Raw genomic sequence first — 20,677 nt, 5'->3', positions numbered from 1 at the left:
CTTTGTCTTCAAAAGCTTAGTAAATTTGATCTGTTTTCTGTCCCTCCCTTTCCATTTTCTGTTACCTGCTTTGTTCCAGTGTAATACATATATTTCTGTACCATCTGCTGTTCTCCATGATTGCTACAACTGTTTGCTTAGGGAATGTCTTCTGTATGCTTTAATTACTGTCTGTCAATGGCTCACATTATCCGAAATCATTTCATTTCCAACTCATTTCAGTTTCAGCTCCTCAAAAGCTTTATATTTAACATTGGATATCAATTTTCCACTAGCTGATTATTAATTTTCTGGAATATACAGTAGAAACAGCAAGTTCAAAAATTCTTCAAAGCATTTTACAAAATGCATCTTCATTGGGAAAATCAGCATATGATAACTCATGATTTGGCTTGAAGTAATGATCAGTCACAAGATTTACTGCATATATCGCTGAAATGTTTTGACTGTTTACATGTCTTTGCTCATGTAGAACTTCATTGCTGTTAAATTGGGAAACTATGCTGCATTGTTTGGAGTTTGTTTTTATAGCAGCAGATGCAATTCTGTCAGTTTTGTTTTTTTTTAAAAAAACCTTTCCATATGATTACAGGGGTTAGTACAAAAAAGGTGACTCCTGACTCTACCACCTTAGTATTGGAGGTAGTATGTCAAAAACTGTGTAAATACATTTCTTCAGTAGAACTTTGCACTGCTTCACATAAATGCATCAAGGCAGACAAAGAACTGGGTTATTTTCTTCAGTTGATCAATGGAGCTTGCAAGGCAGGAGGGAAGTGAAAAATATGCAACATCTATTTTAAACATAATACACACTGCAGCTTCTACTGTTGCTCTCACTAGAGGGCAGCTTTTTAAGGCTTTTTAAAAACATTTTCATCTGTAATTTTGGATATCACTACCTGCTTCTATAAATACAGCAGGAAATAATTATATACTGAAGTTTCATTTTGTGGAAGATGCAAGACTTGCAGTGTTAGTTGAAATAAGTTTTTGAACTTGTGCAGTTTTTCAAACACCTTTTATAGAGCAGAGCATGATGCCTATAATCAAAAGAGGTGCAGTACTGAATGAACTGACAATGAACTCCTCTGTCAGCCCCAAGAGGAACAGGCTGTCGTGTGCCTGCAAGTTAAGGGCTGAACTGCAAAACAGAGCACTGCAGGGAACATGGCATTAAATATTAATCATGCACCATAAGATGTCTGAAAACTTCAGTCAAAAAATCCAGCCACGTTTGTCTGTCACCTTTGCTGAGTGTATTTCCTTAAAGGAATTCAAGTTTATTTAACTCTTGAACTAATTAAAACCATAAAAGCAAGTTGATTTGCAGCTACTTGGATAGGAAGTCCATGTAGACAAACAAGGAAACAAAGAACTATGTAATTTTTCTGATCTGTTAATTCATGGTGCATATGAACCATTTTTTTTGTGTGGAAATAGGTTTGTGGATATCTTTAGGCAGGAGAACTTCCATCAGCTCCAAAAGGCCTGTATTAGCAAAAGGTTTCAGTGTTGAAGGCTGTATATGCTTCATTGCAGGCGGAGGACCGAGCTAATGCTTCAGTCTCAAGGATGGTCACTGAATTTGGCAAATGAATTGCTATTTAATAGTTTTTGTATTCCACTAAGATTTCCACTTGAATTCTGAGCGGCATTCTGATAACAAATTGTTTTTCTTTCTCCTTTCAGAGACTGAAGGATGTTGGCGGAGAAGCATTTTATCCATTGCTTGAAGATGAGTAAGTATCTGTAAATCTGTGTATCTGTAACACACTGAATTTTGAGTTACTAGTTTTATTTGAGAATCACACTGCAAAGCTAGACACAACTGTCTCCCTTAAGCAAAACTAATGTGTCTTTGGCTCTGAAAGTCAAGACCTGACAAGCACACTGCACTTAAGGCCCTGATTACAAATTCAGGATCTTAGCCTCTGTCCTGGAAATCAATTGTGCTGAATAGTCAAAATTGTCCATTTATTCTGGTTTCTAAGTTAGAAATGATTCATGTACTAGTAATTATTTTCAGTGACTTGTTTTTCTTGCTGTTCACTATTACTATCCTTTTTTTTTCCAGCCAGCCAGCTTTACCTCATTCCAACAGTAGCAATGAGCTCTCTGCAGCTGCTACTCTTCCTCTGATCATCCGGGAGAGGGACACAGAGTACCAGCTAAATAGAATTGTCCTGTTTGACAGGCTGTTGAAGGTATGGAGTCCTTGTAATGCTGGATAATTTGATTTGGTCTTTTAATTGGACGATTTTGAAGCACCAAGTAATTGTAAAAGGAAGCAGAGATACAAGAGACCACAGTAGGAAAGGGGGAAGAAAAAACCCTTCAGAAGTATAATAAGGTTGAAAATAAAAATAGAACAAATAATTCTCAGTACCGGTGAATATAAAAGTAGGTTTTAAAGCATGCATATGGAAATAGAGCTGATGCTAATACTGGTTATTTACTGATGAAAACAATTTTACATCCTTTATTTCATAACAGACTAAGTTATTATAGATATAAATATGCCTGTAAAATTTTTGCATTTCCAAGCAGTAAAGTATTGGAACACATGGCAGTGCCATGTCAGAAATGTGAGGTTTATACTGGGTAAAGGAATAGCAGCCCCTAATTTACATATATGCAGAGAGATAGATTCCTGTTTAAGAATGAGAGAGCTGATGAGCATTATCAAGGATAAACTAGAAATGTTTAATGAAACCAAGATGGATGCATAGTATGAAAAGAAAGATATAATGAAGAAAAAAAGCATAGTACACATTTGGATTAGGAGATCTCTCCATGATATACCAAAGCATGTGAATGCATTTATGAGAAAGAGTGGATATTTTAACATCAAAGAGTAGTCCTTCATCCAGGCTTTCCAGTTAGAAATTTAATTTGCTTTTTGTGAAACTTGTATTCACTGTTTAGGCTTTTTCATTTGGGGAAAGACTGTCCCAGTTTTGGGATTTGAACTGTTGCAGTTACATGATAGCATTTTTTTGCAGTTAATCTCTTCTTTTTGAAGGCCTATCCATACAAGAAAAACCAAATTTGGAAAGAAGCCAGGATTGACATCCCTCCCCTTCTGAGAGGCATAACCTGGGCTGCCTTGTTGGGTGTTGAGGTAAGGGCATTTGGAGAAGTTCCAGTACTGACTGGGGATGGAGTGGGTTTGACAAGGAGTGGGGTTGACAAGGAAGGAAGCTGGAATAGGTTTAAAGATTTGGCAGGTAGGTTACTGGAATTTCAAGCAAAATTAGTCATGAAATTGTGCAAATAAAGACAATGTTCTGACAAACTTACTTCTTTTCTGTAAGGGTATTTGATTCCAGAAAGCATATGTAAAACTGACTGCCTTTAATTTTGATTATTACCTTCAGTGGAAAATAATACTCTGACATTTGGTAGTTAACAGGGGTTTTTTGTTTTGATTTTTAATATTTTGATAAGTGCAGTTGACAGTCCTTCTGCTCCAGTGAGCAGTAGTTGGACAAAACAGGATAAAATATGAAATGTGTTTTTCTCATGTACAAATCAATACACTTCCCTGTAAGAATGGAGAATAAATCAATCAAATACAGTCCTTTTGGACAATGGAATGTCCCAGAAATGAAGGCTTCTCACAGAATTGCTGGGCTACCCAGCTTTTGGATTTACTTTGCTTGCAATCCTGCAGCAGTGGATCATAAAGATTTTTTGAGATAACACATCAGTTATTCAGGAGATTTAGCTTAGGATATGATCTTCTGAATACCATATAATATAACCAACAAAAAAGTTATAAAGGGGAAGAAAAACTGCTGGTCAGGCTTGTAGCCTGAGTCTTGGGGAATGAGTCAATTCTCACGCTTCAGCAACTTGCCATCTGTACAGTATGTGTGCTTTCCTGTCCCATAACATTAAAGTGGACTTGTTAATATTCCTGCCTTGGGATTTATGCAGGGACAGGCTGCTTAAGTCATCTATATTGGCAGAATCAATTAACAGGCAGGTGGATTCAGTTACTTTAGAGATGATGCTGAAAGCCACTTGCCGGTAGCTGAGGTAAGCACTGTTTGAACTGAGAGCATCTCTTGACTGGAAAATGGGGAACTACAAAGTACATGGCTTTCTGTGTAAGCAGCTGAAAAGCACTGAAGATCATGCTGAGCAGATGTATGGAAAGGTATGTATGTCTTAAGTTAGTAACAGAATAAAGATGGTTTTGTTAAAATTAAGCTCTCAGAATCTTCTGTTCTTCTGCTAACTGAAGTTCTTAACAAAAACAGTCAACTTCTCTATCTCACCATGTGGATTGTCTTATGCACTTACGTTGGTGATGGCTTTCTAAATTCAAATATTCTTCTTTTACATTTAGGGTGCCATAGAAGCAAAATATGATGCCATTGATAAAGACACGCCAATTCCTACAGACAGACAAGTAAGACTTACGGTGTTACCAAATATTGTCACTTGAAGATATTTCCCACCCATCACTTGGCTATTACAGCACATGTGGTGGACAACAACAATATGGTTCCCCTTGCCCTCTAGCCTTTACTGTAGCAAGCATCTTGCAAAAGAGTTTGAGACAAATACTTTAACTCACAACATGGGGAAGCTGAAATCCTTTTTTACTGTATAATCACTGTTTCCGTAGCAGCAGCAGTGTATTGAACAATATTAATGATTTATTGTTAAAAATCCTGGGTTTACCAAATGCTTGTTGTGCCTGTTGGGCCTTGTAGCAGATACTGCTGAGTACCTTGCGGTCCTACAATGTGAACTATACTTTACAGAAATGGGGGTTTGAGCAATTTGGATCTCCAAGAAGAGAACATTCTCAAACATTTTCTTACCAGACATAAGACTTTGCAAACAACCGCTGTTCCTTTCAGCTGGGTGAAGAAATATTTTCCATCAAATTGGCTGCAATGTTGAGAACTCTGATTTATCTATCTTTTAGAGCAAAGCAATATTAACACCTAAAATGAGTCCAGAAGTAACAAACCTGTAACTGTTGTCTGTTTTCTGCCTTTTTCAAGAGCTAGAACCCATTAAAAAATATGAGCACAGAAAAGGAGAAAAAAAATCTCTATTTTTAAATTTTGACAGGTCTGTTAGGTTCCCTGTCAGTTTCAGTTTTGAGAATGATGGAGGAAGCAGATCATTTATGATGGTGGTCTGACCTACATATTTTGGCTGACTTCCACCTTTAGTGTTGCAAGATTGCTGTAGTGCTGCCCCACTTATCCCAGTTTCTCTTTGTATGCTTGGCTGTGCTGCAGATTGAAGTTGATATTCCTCGTTGCCATCAGTATGATGAACTGCTGTCATCACCAGAGGGTCATGCAAAGTTCAGACGTGTGTTGAAGGCCTGGGTTGTTTCCCATCCTAATTTGGTGTACTGGCAAGGTGAGTTTGACTAGTTGGCAAGGGCAGATAATTGAATGAAAAGTTTTGATTGACTTTAAAGTACCTCCTGCTTTTCACCCCCACCATATTAAGCTTTTTTTTTGGTGCTTTCCTTTCTGTTTCCTTTGAAGAATGACTCTGGGTTATTGCAAATTTTAATCCTAATAATTTATATTTAATTTGTAATAAAAGAATTCCCCACTCTGTTATATATTCAGTCTTCATAAGCTTCAGTCACTTTATTTTAAAATTATAAGTCCGTTGCTTGCTATTAAGCTCCAAAATTTACTGAGTTCTGGGGATGGTAATTGGTATATCTTGGATGCCTCAGCAGAATAATCAATTTGGCATTATAACTGAACAATTTGAAATCCTTGACATTTTCATGCGTAGATTTCACTGTTGTTCTCACCATTTCTTGAGGCCTGATAATGCAGTATCTAGTGCGCAAATTTTCATTATAAATTAATGTCTTCATCTTGTGCATTAAAATAAACAAGCTTTTTGTGCTGTTTCTTCATGGCTTTTCTCTCTTTAGGTCTTGACTCTCTTTGTGCACCATTTCTGTACTTGAATTTTAACAATGAAGGTGAGTTTTCTGCAGTGAGTGAAGAAAAGCAGAGTCTTTCCTCTGTATCTACGTCCAGACAGATGTGTGTGAATCCACTTAGAGATGGAAAGTTTCTGTGTCTACTAAGGATTTCAAAGCTCTTGTTGCCACAGGTCAAAAGAAATGGTTGGGGTTTTGAAAACTGCATGTGGTGTAGTGCTCTTCAAGCAGGGGTTCAAGTACTGTTTATTGAAAAGCACAATAATGATGAATAATAAAAAGCACAATAAGTCTTGAGTTAGAAGAAGGAAGAAATGCTGCTGTCACAGTTGTGTTTTTCAGTGAAGCTGTAGTTCAGCCTTGCTTAAGTTGAATGTATTATTTGGTAACCTAAGTGTTAAACTGTCAGGCCAGCTTTGTTCAGAAAAGCTGATGGTAGTTTTAAATGCCTGAAAGTTTCAGATCAGCTTTAGGTATATGACCTTTATCTTCTTAGAATGTGATTTGTTCATAACAGGTGTACTCCAAGCTTTTATTGTCTTGTACTTGGCTTTCTTTATATAGGGTCATTGTGTGGGAAGACTAGTTTTTTAGGACAATGACTCCTATTATACTTACTGTGCATGCAATCATTTTTGTGTACAGATTAAGTATTTATGCTTATTATCTGGTTAATAATGAACTTTTTTAGGTGTAATTGAATTCTGCCTTTGTCATTGCATCTGTTTTTTTAATTATTTCAGCTCTGGCATATGCCTGTATGTCTGCTTTTATTCCAAAGTATTTGTATAACTTCTTTCTGAAGGATAATTCTCATGTTATTCAAGGTAAGTCAGTCCCTTTATTTGGTATACTTGTAAGAGAAGTGGAATTGTTTCTGGATATATAAATACTCTTTTTTTTTTTTTTTTTGCAAGGGGTTGCAAAATTGGGATGCAGTTAAAATCATATAGATGTGCAAGAAAATTTGGAACAAAATAAGTGGTTAAGGATTCAGATAGGAGACAAAATCCATATGTGCACACACACAGAAGTGTTCTATGTAATATCCAAGGTAAAAGTCAGTCCTGCAAAGTTGTGAAAATAAATAAGTAAAGTTATTATTATAAAGTAAATAGTCTTTCTAGTGTTATGTTGTAAACACTTACCCTTCAGGTGTTCAAAAGTCACCATGTTAGAGAAGCTGTTTGGACAATAAGGGAAAATGAAGAGGAACAGGACAAACTAGGGGTTCCTCAGAAAATTAAAGTTTTGGTATTCAGGAAAATAGTGATTTGAGGGGAATTTCTTATTGAGCAGATGATGTTATTCAATACAGGACAGGAGTTGGAAAACCGCAAGGAATAATGTTCCATATTTCAGCCTTCAACAAGTATGTAGGTAACTTAGAGAAATTAAAACAGTAGCTGGGAATGTCTGTTTTAATTGAAAAGTAATTCTAAATTTCATGGAAGCATGAAAAAGAAATTGTCTCCACCTAGAAAGTCACCTTGGCACAGTCTGTGTTGGGAAGATAATTTGTCTTCCGGACAGTCTATAAAAAACAAATGCTCTTTCAAAAGCCATTAGTAATCAAAAGAAACAGGTGGTAATTAATGTTTTTAATTGCAAGCAGTTATGAATGCTTACTGAATACTGAGTATCAGTATGGATTGTTGTCCTTGTATTTCTTTTAAAGAATTTTTATTTATTTCTTGTGGAACTCATCAGCTTTAAAGTGTCTGTCATTTTTTGTCTTCAAGGAAAGTAATTAAGAACTGATCAACAGAACTAATTAGATGTAAAAGCATTTAAATATTATATAATTGGAGAGAGCTAACGTAAGGAGAGAATGCCAGGGTTAGGAGAGTTTATGTATGAAAGACAGTGGGTAAGAGATGTTATGAACTGAATAAAATAATAGGAAAACTTATTTTAGAGAACATGTTTATATCCTTTTTTCAGTAAAGAAAGATTGCTTGCAGTAAAGGTCAAAAGATGAAAAGAATAAATATGTTCCTCTGGTGACAGCTACTTTAGACTTCAAGATTAATAGCTTACTAAAGACTTTTCTCAAGTGGTTATACTGTTCCATAAAATAACACTTTTGCTCTGTAGGGTTTCCTGCTGTTATTCCTAAAGAGCTTTGTAAAAATATGTATCAGCCAAAGTTAGAAATACAGGTCAGTAGGATTCTGTGAACCAAAGTAGTGTAGGCATTCCTGAGTTCCTGTTCTACATCTGGCATCGTCAAGGACTCAGGGAGATGGGACCCTTCAGGGTTCTTTCAGTATTCTAATTAATCCTTTCTAAGGTTGTATGTCAAAAAACAATATATAAATAATGGTTTAAAGGAAAATGCTGCATCTTTCCCTGCCTTTTTGAGGTAGAGGAAAGGGTTAAGAATATGTCATTTAACTACCCACTGCAATTTTAGCTGCTTTATGTCTTCTGTGTAGACATAGACTGTGTGGAGCATTGAGATGCCAGCATGTTCTGGAATCCGAGTTTGCATTCTCTCTCTGTTGCTCCCCAGGACTAGCTCCCTGCAGCCTAATTACTCTGTTCTTGGGAATGTGGAGGAAAAGGAATTACCATCTGTTACAAAATTGCAATCTTATTGCCTCTTCAGTTTTCTTCTAACAGAGTATGTGGCAGTGTGGACAAAACTGGGAGAGGGGCAGAACTGAGAGAAATCTGTCACTGTCCTGTGTTCTGCTGTCTGCTTCTCTTCCAATTAAAACTAAGTGTTATTTAGACAACTAAATGAAATTGTACCCATCAACCTAATAGGCCAGGCTGAAGTTGTAATAAATTTTATCTTTTATGGTGGATATTTCTCCTTACTGGTTACTAAACAGTCTTTAACTTTGCATGTCAAGCATACATCACAACCTAAGTGTGTATCAAGTTAAACCATTGTTAAAAATCCAAATTGAGATGTACTAAAGAAGAAAAATTTAATATTTATTCCTCTGTATTCAATGTAATGATAACAAGGAGTGCAGTGGTGCTGTTTTACTGTAGGTTTAAAATGAGTGGCCATCCTAGAGCTCTGTTGTGAGCAAGCAGCATGTGATGGCTTGTGGTTTTGACAACAGTCTCGGATTTTTCATTTCAGAGTACCTGACAGTGTTTTCCCAGATGATTGCATTCCACGATCCAGAGCTGAGTAACCACCTTAATGAAATTGGGTTTATCCCAGATGTAAGTGCTAAGGGTCCTTATAAGTATTATCCAAAGGAATTAAGAATGGGAAAATGAGGGAAGCTGGGATGAGATGCTTTTCCAAACTGCTTCAGAAACACTTTGACAAAAATAAAACTTGCATATTAATAGACCTTCCAGAACATGCTGATAAAAGGGTAAAGTTTTGATTCTTTAGTCCTTCCTGGTCTGCTGGTATGGTAAATACAATAAAAATACTAATAGCCAGTTATTATAACTTAGATTCATCTTAAAAGGTGTATATATATTTATTTTTTAAATGTGGGTTAGTATGCAAAAATTAGTGTACCCATAAAGTGCCAATAGTGAAACTACTGCGGCTAATTGAATGCTGTTGATTAACACAAATGACACATTATTTTTCAACTGATAGAAAAAGTACATCATCATCAATCTTGTAGATAGGTCAGACCTTGGAAAATGCTAAGCAGTCATTTGCCAGGAGTATGTCTCAAATATGGGACAAGTGCATAACATACACATGTTTTCCATTGGAAAAAAAATCTTCATGATGGAGGAAAATGAAAACTGAGAACACAACCAAAACACAGTAGAGAGGATGGGCTTTGTTGGAAAAAAGAAAATAAGGTCTTCTTTAGAGCCTCACTTCATGCTATCACAGTAAATAGTAAAGCTTTCCTTTTTTTAGAGAGGTGTGTATAATCAAGAAAGGCATAATATAAATGTATTTAAAATTTATTTACAAATGTATATAAAAATACTGATGTTTCTGAAAAGCAGATTTAGGCAATGCCATAGACATAATGTTAATTGATATGGTGTATATCATTCTATATTTGGCATTCAGAAATTTGGTAATTGCAAGTTGGTCATAAGAAGTGATGATGACTGAGAGGTCCAAATGGAAGATGATAACTGAGCTAAGGAGTTGTTGATGTAAAAATAACAATTTCATATATAAGAAATTTATATGCATTTCTTCTGGAACTATTGCAAAGTTAAGTTTATCAGAAAAGCCTTATGCTTATTAGGAAATATTTTAAGCTGGAGCAGCAAGACCAAGCCATAGAAAATAATTTGTTTTACCCCATTCCTGAAAGAATTTTTGGGAGTTTGGGACTGGCAGATACTCATTTTCTGTTTACAAATATTGTAATAGAAAAGAAAGTATGTACTTCCATTTGTAGGGGGTGTTTTAATGTAATAATTTTGTTTGACTGATACAAATTTAGGAGATACAGTGGTGTTAAAATGAACAGAAGAGAAAGCCCCAGTGTATTGCCTTATAAACAGAGGAGTTTGAGAAAGGCACATGTATTTCATGTGCCTTCGCACATATGAGAAGGACAGGTGGGAGGAAGATTGAAAGGAAGGTGAGGATAAGGAGGAATATTTATCTGTAGAAGGCCTAAATATTTGGGTAGATGAAGTGCAAGGTTTAACAGCAACATTTAAATTCCTGAGGGAGAATCAATTTTGCAGCATCACTATATAAATGCATTCAATGCTTATTTTTTAAAGGCTGCACATGACCAAAAGAATTCTTTCCTTGTATTTTGTCCAGGATGCTAGTTCCCACTAAAGAGTTTGAGATGTAATTTCCCTGACCACCTTACAGGTCCTTGTGTGGGCTACTAATCTATGCCAGAGCTGTGTAGCAACCCATCTTGGGTCTTACTTGAAATTTCAGCAGCTTCTTGTGTCTTACACAGTTGAAGACTTCCAAGGTACAAGTCAGATGGAATAGTTTGAAATCACATGTTTTCCTATATTTTAGTTTCTGTTATGCTAGTCATTGGACAGTATATAATCATACATGAGCCTGTCTCTAAATCTGACAGTCTATGGATGATTAGGTAATTGAGTGAACAATTGCAAAAGAGGAATATTTTTTTAAAACTCTTCCAATGAATATAAAATGCAAGTTCTGAAGTTAACACTAACCTCTGAAGAGAGGTTGTCCTTTCTGAATTATCTTTCAGGGTTCAGGGGTTTTTTTAGTAACTAAAAGTTGTTCTTCCTTTTAGATTAGTCAGAGAGGTGATTTTTTTGTAACTGTAACAAGGCAGCACAGGATCCATCAAGGTGAAGGATATGCACTGTAGTAATGAGATCTGAACCAGAGTTTCGTGCTTGAGTACTAATCCTATCAAAGTAAACCCTGATTAATCTTTCATCATTGAAACGTGGGCTCTGCTGCAGGGAAGATTGTGTTCCTGGCACCCTTCTCATTTTCGTCAGGTCACGTAGCTCTCAGAATATTGAACACTGCTGAAGCTTGAGTTGTCGTGAATATTATTAGCTGATGTGGTGCTTGGATTAAGTACCTTGCTGTGGCTATGTGATTTACATATAAATAGAGGGATGATCTATACAGTGAATCTTAGAGTTCTTCTTTGCTCACTCTCCCAAAGTTCATAGTCTTCCCCACCCTATATAATGCTTTGTAATGCGTTCCTTATGTTACTAATTCTGACCCTGAACAGCAGACCCTGCTGAACTGAAGAAAAACAAGAAAGTGTACAATGTTGCTAAAAGCATAGCTATTGCCGTAAATTACTCTGAAGCACCTTCAGCTGCAAATTATGGAAGACAGACACAGTTGTCATCTATCCACTAACACAGAAGGGAAACTGATTGCAGTTCCTTAATACTGTGCTGAAGCTGCTGGCACAGGTAGATAGCTTGGTTTTGGTGATATGCACAAGGTATCAGTGAGAGGGCTTCATCTTAAAAATCCTGCCCTTGAAGTACTTTCTCTGTTTGTCCTGTTACACAATTACCTGAAGATAGACCTGGAGGAGAAGTTTCTTGCTGATACTTTTATCTTGTGAAGAAAATGATCATTCTTCAAATTTTGTTTGTGTAGGTAGATACAGGTGGTAGAATCTAAAATTAAAAACGTGAATCAATTTGCCTTATTTTTTGTACCTTTCTCTAGCCTTTAAGTATATTATTGTCTAGGCATTACATGGGATTGAAGCTAAGTATGTGTGTATTTCAGGTGTGGAACAGAAAGGTAAAAGTTTATAGAATAGACAATTTCCTTTGGAAGGGACCTACAAGACTCATGTAGTTCAGCTGTCTGACCACCTCAGGGCTGACTTAAAGTGTGCTGTTAAGGGCATTCTCCAAATGCTTCCTAAACACTGACAGCCTTGGGGCATCAACCACCTGTCTAGGAAGCTTCTTCCACTGGTTGACCACTTACTTGGTGTAGAAAGGCTTTCTAATGTCCAGTCTAAATCTCCTCCTGTGCAGCTTTGAAGTATTCTAGCATACCTTGTCACTGGATCCAGGGAGAAGAGCTCACCATTTCCCTCTCCACCTCCCCACCTCAAGAAGTTGTAGAAAGTAAAAAAATAGGTTTTATTATCAACTGAAAAATAAAGCAAAAAGCAGTTAGAACTGTTGTTAGAACAACACAGCAAACTAAAATTATGCTTATTGTTGGGCAGCATTGTTTCACACATACATAAAAAAAAAAAAGAAACATGCATTTATAATAGAGGAAAAAAACCCAAACATTTTTATTTTTTGATTTGGCATCTCATATAAACTGCAATATATGGTACAGCTAAAGTATATACAGAAACAAAGTTACACTTTTTCTGTATAACTTATTAATGAAGGGAGTTTTTCCTCTGATTTTAACAAATATAATGCTTTAAGGCAAGGAGGTGTTTGTAAGCTTGGAAAGGTTATGGATGCTATTAGTAAGTAAGGGAAGGAAAGGCAGAATACGGGTGGAATTACTCCCTGATGCAAAGCAAAATTCTAATTACGGCGCTGCTCCTGTCAAGGTCTCTAAAAAATGATGTGTTGGTTTTACAGGCTCTTTTTTTAATGTGGGCATTCTCAGGCTATTCCAGCGGTTCATATGCTACTTTGATTATTAGGTATACTCCCCAGCTCCGGAGAGTTAAGTGTCAAGTAAAACCACAACCCCCTTAGGTTTCAGCGTTCAGCACCGAAGGGTTGAAGCCCTCTTTCCCTGGAGCTTGTTATTCCGGAGGCGCGGTGCTGTTCCGGGAAGTGGCCGCTGGAGGGCACCATTCCCTAGCGTTGTGTGCCTCGTCCCTAGCGCATCCCCAATTCTGTCCTGGAGTCAGAGCAACTCCTCCTTCCCTTTCCCTGGCATCACGGAGTAATGCCACCGTGTTGTGCCTTCCCTTTCCTTGCTTGCTAATAGCATCCATAAGCTCTTCATAGGCTCACCAACACCTCCTTGTCTTAAAACATTATTTTTGTTAGACGAAAAACTCCCTTCAATAAAAGCTCGTCTGACACCTTCTACTTAAATTGTTTGACATACTTTTCATGTCACTGCTGATAGGTTTGGTGAGGATAGGTTAGAGCAAAGCAGTGGTTTTCCATGTGATTACCTTTTAATAATTTTCAAAGCTTCACATTTCACGTATTTTCTTGTCTATGTCTGTGTAAATGCATGCATGATAGAGGTATTTGTGAAATTAAGAGAAAACGAGGATCTACTTTGGTAAGACATTTTAATCATACATATATATATATGAAAAAGAAGGAATAATTGCTTTTAAGTACCAAGGAAATAAAGCAGTTTACATAATATGAACCTTCAAGCAAAGAGGAGCCTCAGGACACTAGGCTTGTTTTCCTACAGCATGGGAAGCAAGATATTGCATACAAACAAGCAGATAAACAGGCATTAGCTGATCACAGCCACTACAAGGGATATTTCAGGGAACAGGATATGTTATTCCTGGAATGCCATCTATTTAAAACATGACATAGATATTCTCAGGGAAATAGTATGATTGTATTAGGGTTTATTTAACTTATTTAGGATTAAAATGACAATAGAAATTGATTTGGTTTGGATTTTGAATGCTTAAAAATCAATTGGTGGGCTGGAGGTCAAGCTTCATAAAAGCCTGCTGAATATTAAAAGTGGTGAATAGGTCATTGAACCACCTGTAGTTTAGGGACAGTATGGTTCAGATGCTCAGATGAAGGCATAGGAATAAAATTTAGAGAGAGCTGTGCTACGAAGGGTTTCAGCAAATGTGTACATCATTTAGTCAGAGCCAAAACCCAGTTCAGAGTTTATGGAATAAGAAGTAATTTATTAACATAATATCAATTATGTTTTCTGCTTCTCATTTGTTTACTTCCAGGAAAAGCTCAATAGGAGGATTAATTTGCACTTTTTATGAGTTAAAAAGTAATATATTAAGCTTTATGTTTAACTGTAAATCTTCATAGCACATGAACTATGCAGCTGAGTAAAATTTAACAGTGGTCATCTCACTCTTGCATTCCTAATTCATGGAAACTTTCTGTGCAGTGTGATGTTTCAAGAAAATAGATTATCTTGCCTGTGTCCTGCTCAATACTTCATTGAAAAATGAGAAATTCTTAGTGTGTCAGAAATGCTTAGCTCTTCTTTCTCTGTATGATGTCATGAGTATGAAAGCTTGCAGGTATTAAAGGTTTTCTGTAGCTGTTGCAGCAGCACAAGTCTCATAAGGCTGTGATTGCTGGAGCAGGACACCTTCGGATGACACTGCCCTAACATGGCCACAGTAGAATGACATAAATACTTGGGTGCTAGTAAGCATTTACTGAGAATTAAACTGTCCTTGATTTCTTCACTGATAAGTGTGCATTTTAATAAATACCAGAGTAGCAGAAAAAGGCAGATGTGGTTATTTTTTCTCTTGAAAAATCATGATTTGAACTTTTAGTTATTTCTGTAAAACTGTCTTCTTCCATAGTCAAAAGGGTATCTTAAATCAAATTGGCTTAGGCTTTTTCAGGCATCCTTGGCTAATTTTTACTCTAGATTATTGAGAATTGCAACAGTTTAATAGAGCAGGTTTTTTACTTCTTTAAGACTTTGCAGCTTACCTTTTGCAAACCAGCCTAGTAAGGGTGGTGATTGATTTTTTTTTTGTTTGTTTTCAATGTAGTGTCACAAACTAATAATTTGGAAAATTTGGGGATGAGAAAAGGGGCTGAGAGTTGTCTGATAGATCTGCCACTGCAGTTATTTTTCTTTCTAAATGAATTCACACAGAATAGGCAATTTTTAATGTAGTTGGTGATTGACATAGACAACTTGAGTTCTCAAAAAGTTTTTTGTCTTCTTCTTCCCCCCATCAACACCTTTGGCAGCTTTATGCAATTCCTTGGTTTCTTACAATGTTTACACGTGAGTATGCTTTTTTTTTCCTCTGATTAAATGTTGTTATATTTCTTAAGCTTAATTTTTCTCACTTTTCCAGCTAAAGCCTTTCTTAATTGGTATGATAGGTCATTTAGTAGGATGTTTATAATTTGCAAGGATGTGCTGTGGAAAATTCCAACAGTGGAAAACTCAACACTGCCTGTCACTTACTTTCTGCCCTGATTTGGTAATAATTAGTATTTCTCCTTCTTTTTTGAGTTGTTGTTATTCTTAGATTATTATGTAGTTATTATGTTGTCATTGTTACTATTATCTGGATGATTTTACACATGCAGTATTTAGGGTGTATTCAGATGATGATGTTATCTACTGGAAAAAGATGCAACAATAGTTAAAAAGCAAAACCAAACTACACCACCATCCTCTGCCATCACTCAAATAATGTAAGAAAGAGAATGACTTTGTTTTTGAAGATAATCATATTTTTGTTGCACATTGGCATACTGTTGTTCTGGTAGCACCCGTGTACTGTATTTTCACATGTATATTAAGATAAAAGGAGAGCTTCTAATTTGGTGAGTTTTAATTAAAGAGAAAAAAGTTAATAAATCAAGTCTAGAAAGCAATTTAAAATCCTTGATTTTTTTCATGTAATGTCAACATTGACAGATGTTGAATTTAAATTTTTAAAAAGTGGCAGAATGAAAAGAACTGATAGGTTATTTCTCTCATGAAATATCAAAAAAAGTAATATGAGATTCTTGATTGCATTTTCTAAAGGTACTGACTGTAAAGCACTGTTTCTTGAAGTTGTCTCTTTTTCTATACCCTTCATGAGAATCACCACATTTGGAAAACCAAGGAGATGGTTTCCTTAAGCAATCAAGTGCAATAAAGTCTTAGAACTATTTAGTTGGAAGATAGCATATTTTAAGAGAGCCACCTTCAGGTTTATATATAAAATCTTGCTATTTTTAATAGGTCTTTTTCCTTGTCTTTCATTCTGTCAGTTTTTTCTTTGTTCATTTTTTTGTCTAATTGTAAGTAGTTTATCTTACTAACTCATTAATGTCATCTTATTGTGAAAAACCAGTATGCATGCCTTAATACATAATTGTACTGCACCAAAAGAAAAATAAATTGCTTAATTCTTGACATACTTGAAATGTGAAAACCCAGATGCTTTAAAGTATTCATTAAGAAGACTCTGATTTCCAGAATAATAATAACTCATTAACCCTGTTATTGTCTGTATATGCTTATAGAGTTTTATTTACTATGCTTATTCATTATGCAGATGTTTTCCCTTTGCACAAAATTTTTCACTTGTGGGATACATTACTGCTTGGAAATTCTTCCTTCCCGTTCTGCATTGGAGTTGCCATTCTTCAACAGCTGAGGGATCGTCTTCTGGCTAATGGATTCAATGAATGCATTCTCCTTTTTTCAGACTTACCAGGTACTGGCAAGTGCTGTTTCTTCCTTTATTCTCTGTCTTCTCCAGTGTGTTTCTAAGTATATATTTAGAAGTCATGGTAGATTTAGGTAAACTCACTGCCAGAGTGTGTGGCTCTTAACTACAGGTTATTGTAATTAGTTGAGTCTTTTCACTGCCATCAGCTAAAATGCAGTAGGATTGTTATTTCCAGGTGAATTGGAGTATTTTTGTGAAATTTAGAACAATTTAAAATAATTCAGAAGCAACTGTTTGTAGTCATGCCACATATAGACACAATTAGTTGATATGAATTATTTTTTAAAATAAATTTAATGCAATTCTGAATAGTCGTTTTCCTATTTGGTGGGTGGTATTAGCCTGTTTTCCTTTCAAACATAATTCAGTTTTTACTGTGGAAGTAAATATTAGGGAATATTAGGGAAAGCAGTGTAGGAAGCCATTAGAATTATTCTGTTAGCTATTTCCATTTGAAATTTAAAGCTTTCAGAATAACTTTCAAAAGTGTATCAGAGTCTGCATGATCATTGTGTAGACGTTCTGTGTCTTTGCTCAGTGGGAGGTGATTCACCTATCCATACAAACAGGTACCTTACAAAAATACTTTGCAGTTAACCATGAAGTTTGGATCTTCCTTCTGAGCAAGTATGTAGTAAGACAGTAGAATGCATTTGAACTGAGTAAGCCATGTCACCTTAAGAAGTGTTTTAATTTGCAGTAACACAAGTAGGAAGGCTGGTGCACTCAGAACATGCTTGTATTAATTCTTGTATTAATTCCCTCTCTCCTGCTCAGGATCTTATTAATGTAACACAAGTCTTGGGTAAGAGGCTGGCACTGTTTTAAAGGTGTAGCTTTTCTTTAGATAACTCTAACTTTGGGGTAATTCCTTGGTTAATTATAGATTTAGTGAGCTCTATTTGAACACTATGTGTGCAATTCAGTAATTCCTTTAAACAGAAGTTGTTCTTCAGAAGAACTGAAAGAGAGAATGAAGTCTGGAGGACAGTTTAAAAGGTTGTCTTAAGTGTTGCAGTCTCCACAGCTGCAGAGTTTACAGAGGTTAGCAGTAGTCTAGGATATGGTACGAAGAAGATGAGGCTGAGTTCACCATTGCATAAGTCAGTGAGTTATCATGAATGAAGCTCTGTAATTTCTTTAAATACTGTTGTCACAAATTGTCTCTCAGTGTATACCCTTCTATATGGGTCTGGATTTCAAAATTTGTATCCTACTTGTTAGTTTAGTATGTACTATGCTACCTGCTATTTGCTACTGTATTTTTCAATTTATAAAAAATTTAATTAGGCCATGCCTTACAGTGTAGAATTTTAATTTTCAATCTGTATGTTTAGTCATTTCAAATGCTCATGGTAAATTTAATGGGATATCTACAGATGGCTGAAATGTGAGTGCTAAACTGAAAGATTGATTCTCTCCTCCCCCATCTGTTAGCTGTATGTCCTAGTTAAGTACAGATCCATTAATATTTAACTTACTTTCTTGCCTAAGGTAATTTCTCCATATTTTTCTTTTTCTTGAAGGGTGCTAAATTATGGATTCAAATTTATCTTAAATCAGCTGATTTACTGACAGTGGGAAACATTTTATACTGAGGTCATGTACAAGATTACATTAGTTTTTGTAGTATATATGTCTTCATATAATAAAATTAAATCAGTAAAAGCTGTAGTGATACAATGTACATGCATTCTGCTGGTTTTAGTTGAAGACAACTTTGCTGATATTCTGGTAGGAAATACAGGTTTCTGAAAAGATTCTTTTTTTCTTAAATTGGTAATGTCTGTGATATTTAGGATGTCAAAAATGGCACAATTGAATATTTTGAGATTAATCTAAAGCATAGCATAAAATACTGCTATTAAAACTACTGAGGGAAAAAGATAATCATAATCTCTTAAAAGTTAAATGTTGTTGGTCTAGCTTAATCAGTAACTTTTTCAACATATACTTCTCATAGCCTTGTGCCTTTGCTTTGTGACCTCAGTCATATTTCTGATTAAAAAGTATTGACTCATTATGCATTTTGTCACCTGTGTCTTCCAAACAAGACTTCCGTTCTTTTGGTAGTGATAAATTGTGTGCTGAGGCTGAGAATTTTCTGAAAGCAATTTAAAAATAACCTTCACCTGAAAATACATCACTTCCAGGAAGAGATTATGTTGTTCAAAACATCTGCAATAATTTTAAACTAAAAACAATTGTTGCTCAACACTCTGAAACTCCTGTGATTTTTAAGCTTTGTGTGCACTGGAATGGCTTTTTTCAGGCTTCCAATGAAAGTAACTTCCTTTCCAGACTGATAGAGATATTTTACTGCAATCTTGATACTTTGTGGAACACTTTTAGGATTTATTGTTTTTAGAAAACAAAAACCCCACTGCCTAATTTCCAGTGCACTGTATATAACACAGCTGGAATTACTGTTTTAAAATAATAGTGATGTGAGGAAAATGAAGGGGCATTGCATCATCATTGATTACTTGGTTCTGAAAACCCTTTCCAATACCCATCTCAAAGCTTTGGCCATATTTTATCTATAAAGCCAATACAATTGGGCAATACTTGCTATTTTTGGAAGCTCTGTTGGATATTTTAATTTATTTTTATTAATGGTGGTAAAATATCCCGTTTTACTGGACGGTGTTTAAACAATGTCCTGGTAGATTAGGAAATTTATTTGAAGATTTTAACAAAATAATTGGCTAATTAAGAATACTGGAAAATCCTTTTGTAACAAATGTCCTAGTTTGTTCCTCATGGAGCTGTATGAAGGGACCATATAAGCCGCTGCTAAAACTTAAATAGAATTTGATTGTTCAGGAAATTACTACTCCAAAGTGCTGAGTTTTTTTAATTTAAATTCTTTCATTTTTTCTTACATATTTTTTTCTTGTGTTTAAGGAGCTCTGTGAAGTACAAACTTTATTCAAACAATATAAATACCAGAGAATATTTAAGAATATTTGAGACACACAATCAAAACCAGCTATTATTGTTGCTGATTTTTTTACCTGTAATTTTGAGACTTTTGTCTAATTCAGGTGACGCAGAGAGGTCAAAGACAATTATGCATTATCTTTGTTTTTCCTGTAAGTCTGACATGTAGCAGAATGTGTCAGGAAAATGAAAATGATGGCACTACTATGATGTGATTCCTGAGGGGCCAACAACAGAGACAGGACTCTGCTTTCAGACCAGTGCTGATTTGTGCTAAGCTGGTCTGGATATGCTGTAACCTCATGTATCAGCAGATTGACATCCCAGAGGCTTTTCATGCTTGAGGACCAGCTGTATAAGTTTGCTTTAAAATGTGCAGTTTTGCTTATAGCTTAGTCTTTGGAATCTTGCTATAAGTTTGTGTGATAACGTCCACTGTTCAACTCAAAAATTAGGGTTATTGTTGTTTGACTTGATTACCAAGTTCATTACCTGCTGTGCAAGTCAGCAGCAGTTTTTGTTAGGGAACACCCAGACACATACAGCTCTTTGCAAACAGTAAAAGGGTCCTTAGACCAATCCACTCCCAACTGGAATGGGTGCAGCATAGAGCCTGACAAACAAATCTTCCACCAGTGATCACTGCCAATATCAGTGCTGACATACAGAGATCAGTTACAGACTTCTGAGAATCGATGAAAAGATGTGGACAGATGTTGTTCAACAATAAGGAAATACCAAGCCTAAACATGAGCTAAAACATACTCAAACATTTTAGATTGGTTCAGTAAGTTTATATTCTGTAATTCTGGAGCAAGAGGATTCTTTTAGTGCTGTGTACCTTAGGAAGATGTCTCTTTGCGGACTCCAGGCTAGTCAGTGCTTCCAAAGGAAGAACCTTGGCCTCAGATAGGAAGTTCATAAAGACTGACTGTAGAAAAGCAATCCAGAGCAATGAGGAGCTACAGTAAAATGGTTGAAG

At 35.8% G+C, this 20,677-nt stretch overlaps 1 protein-coding gene across 14 annotated transcripts in view; it reads left to right on the top strand.

Moving 5' to 3' along the window:
* TBCK (TBC1 domain containing kinase) overlaps positions 1-20,677 on the top strand; it is an 88,428-nt gene that overhangs the window by 30,009 nt on the left and 37,742 nt on the right. For all 14 annotated transcript variants that reach the window (XM_015623935.2, XM_015623937.3, XM_015623934.3 and 11 more), the window contains 10 exons: positions 1,693-1,742; positions 2,078-2,207; positions 3,026-3,124; positions 4,358-4,420; positions 5,268-5,394; positions 5,933-5,983; positions 6,688-6,771; positions 9,045-9,130; positions 15,266-15,302; positions 16,576-16,737. In XM_015623935.2, coding sequence (XP_015479421.1) covers positions 1,693-1,742; positions 2,078-2,207; positions 3,026-3,124; positions 4,358-4,420; positions 5,268-5,394; positions 5,933-5,983; positions 6,688-6,771; positions 9,045-9,130; positions 15,266-15,302; positions 16,576-16,737 — 889 coding nt within the window. The remainder of the gene's footprint in view (positions 1-1,692; positions 1,743-2,077; positions 2,208-3,025; positions 3,125-4,357; positions 4,421-5,267; positions 5,395-5,932; positions 5,984-6,687; positions 6,772-9,044; positions 9,131-15,265; positions 15,303-16,575; positions 16,738-20,677) is intronic.

The sequence above is a fragment of the Parus major genome, chromosome 4, assembly GCF_001522545.3.
Source record: "Parus major isolate Abel chromosome 4, Parus_major1.1, whole genome shotgun sequence".
Taxonomy (NCBI): Eukaryota; Metazoa; Chordata; class Aves; order Passeriformes; family Paridae; genus Parus; species Parus major.
The sequence above is the reverse complement of the archived record's forward strand: the minus strand, read 5'-3'. Positions and strand labels throughout refer to the sequence as shown.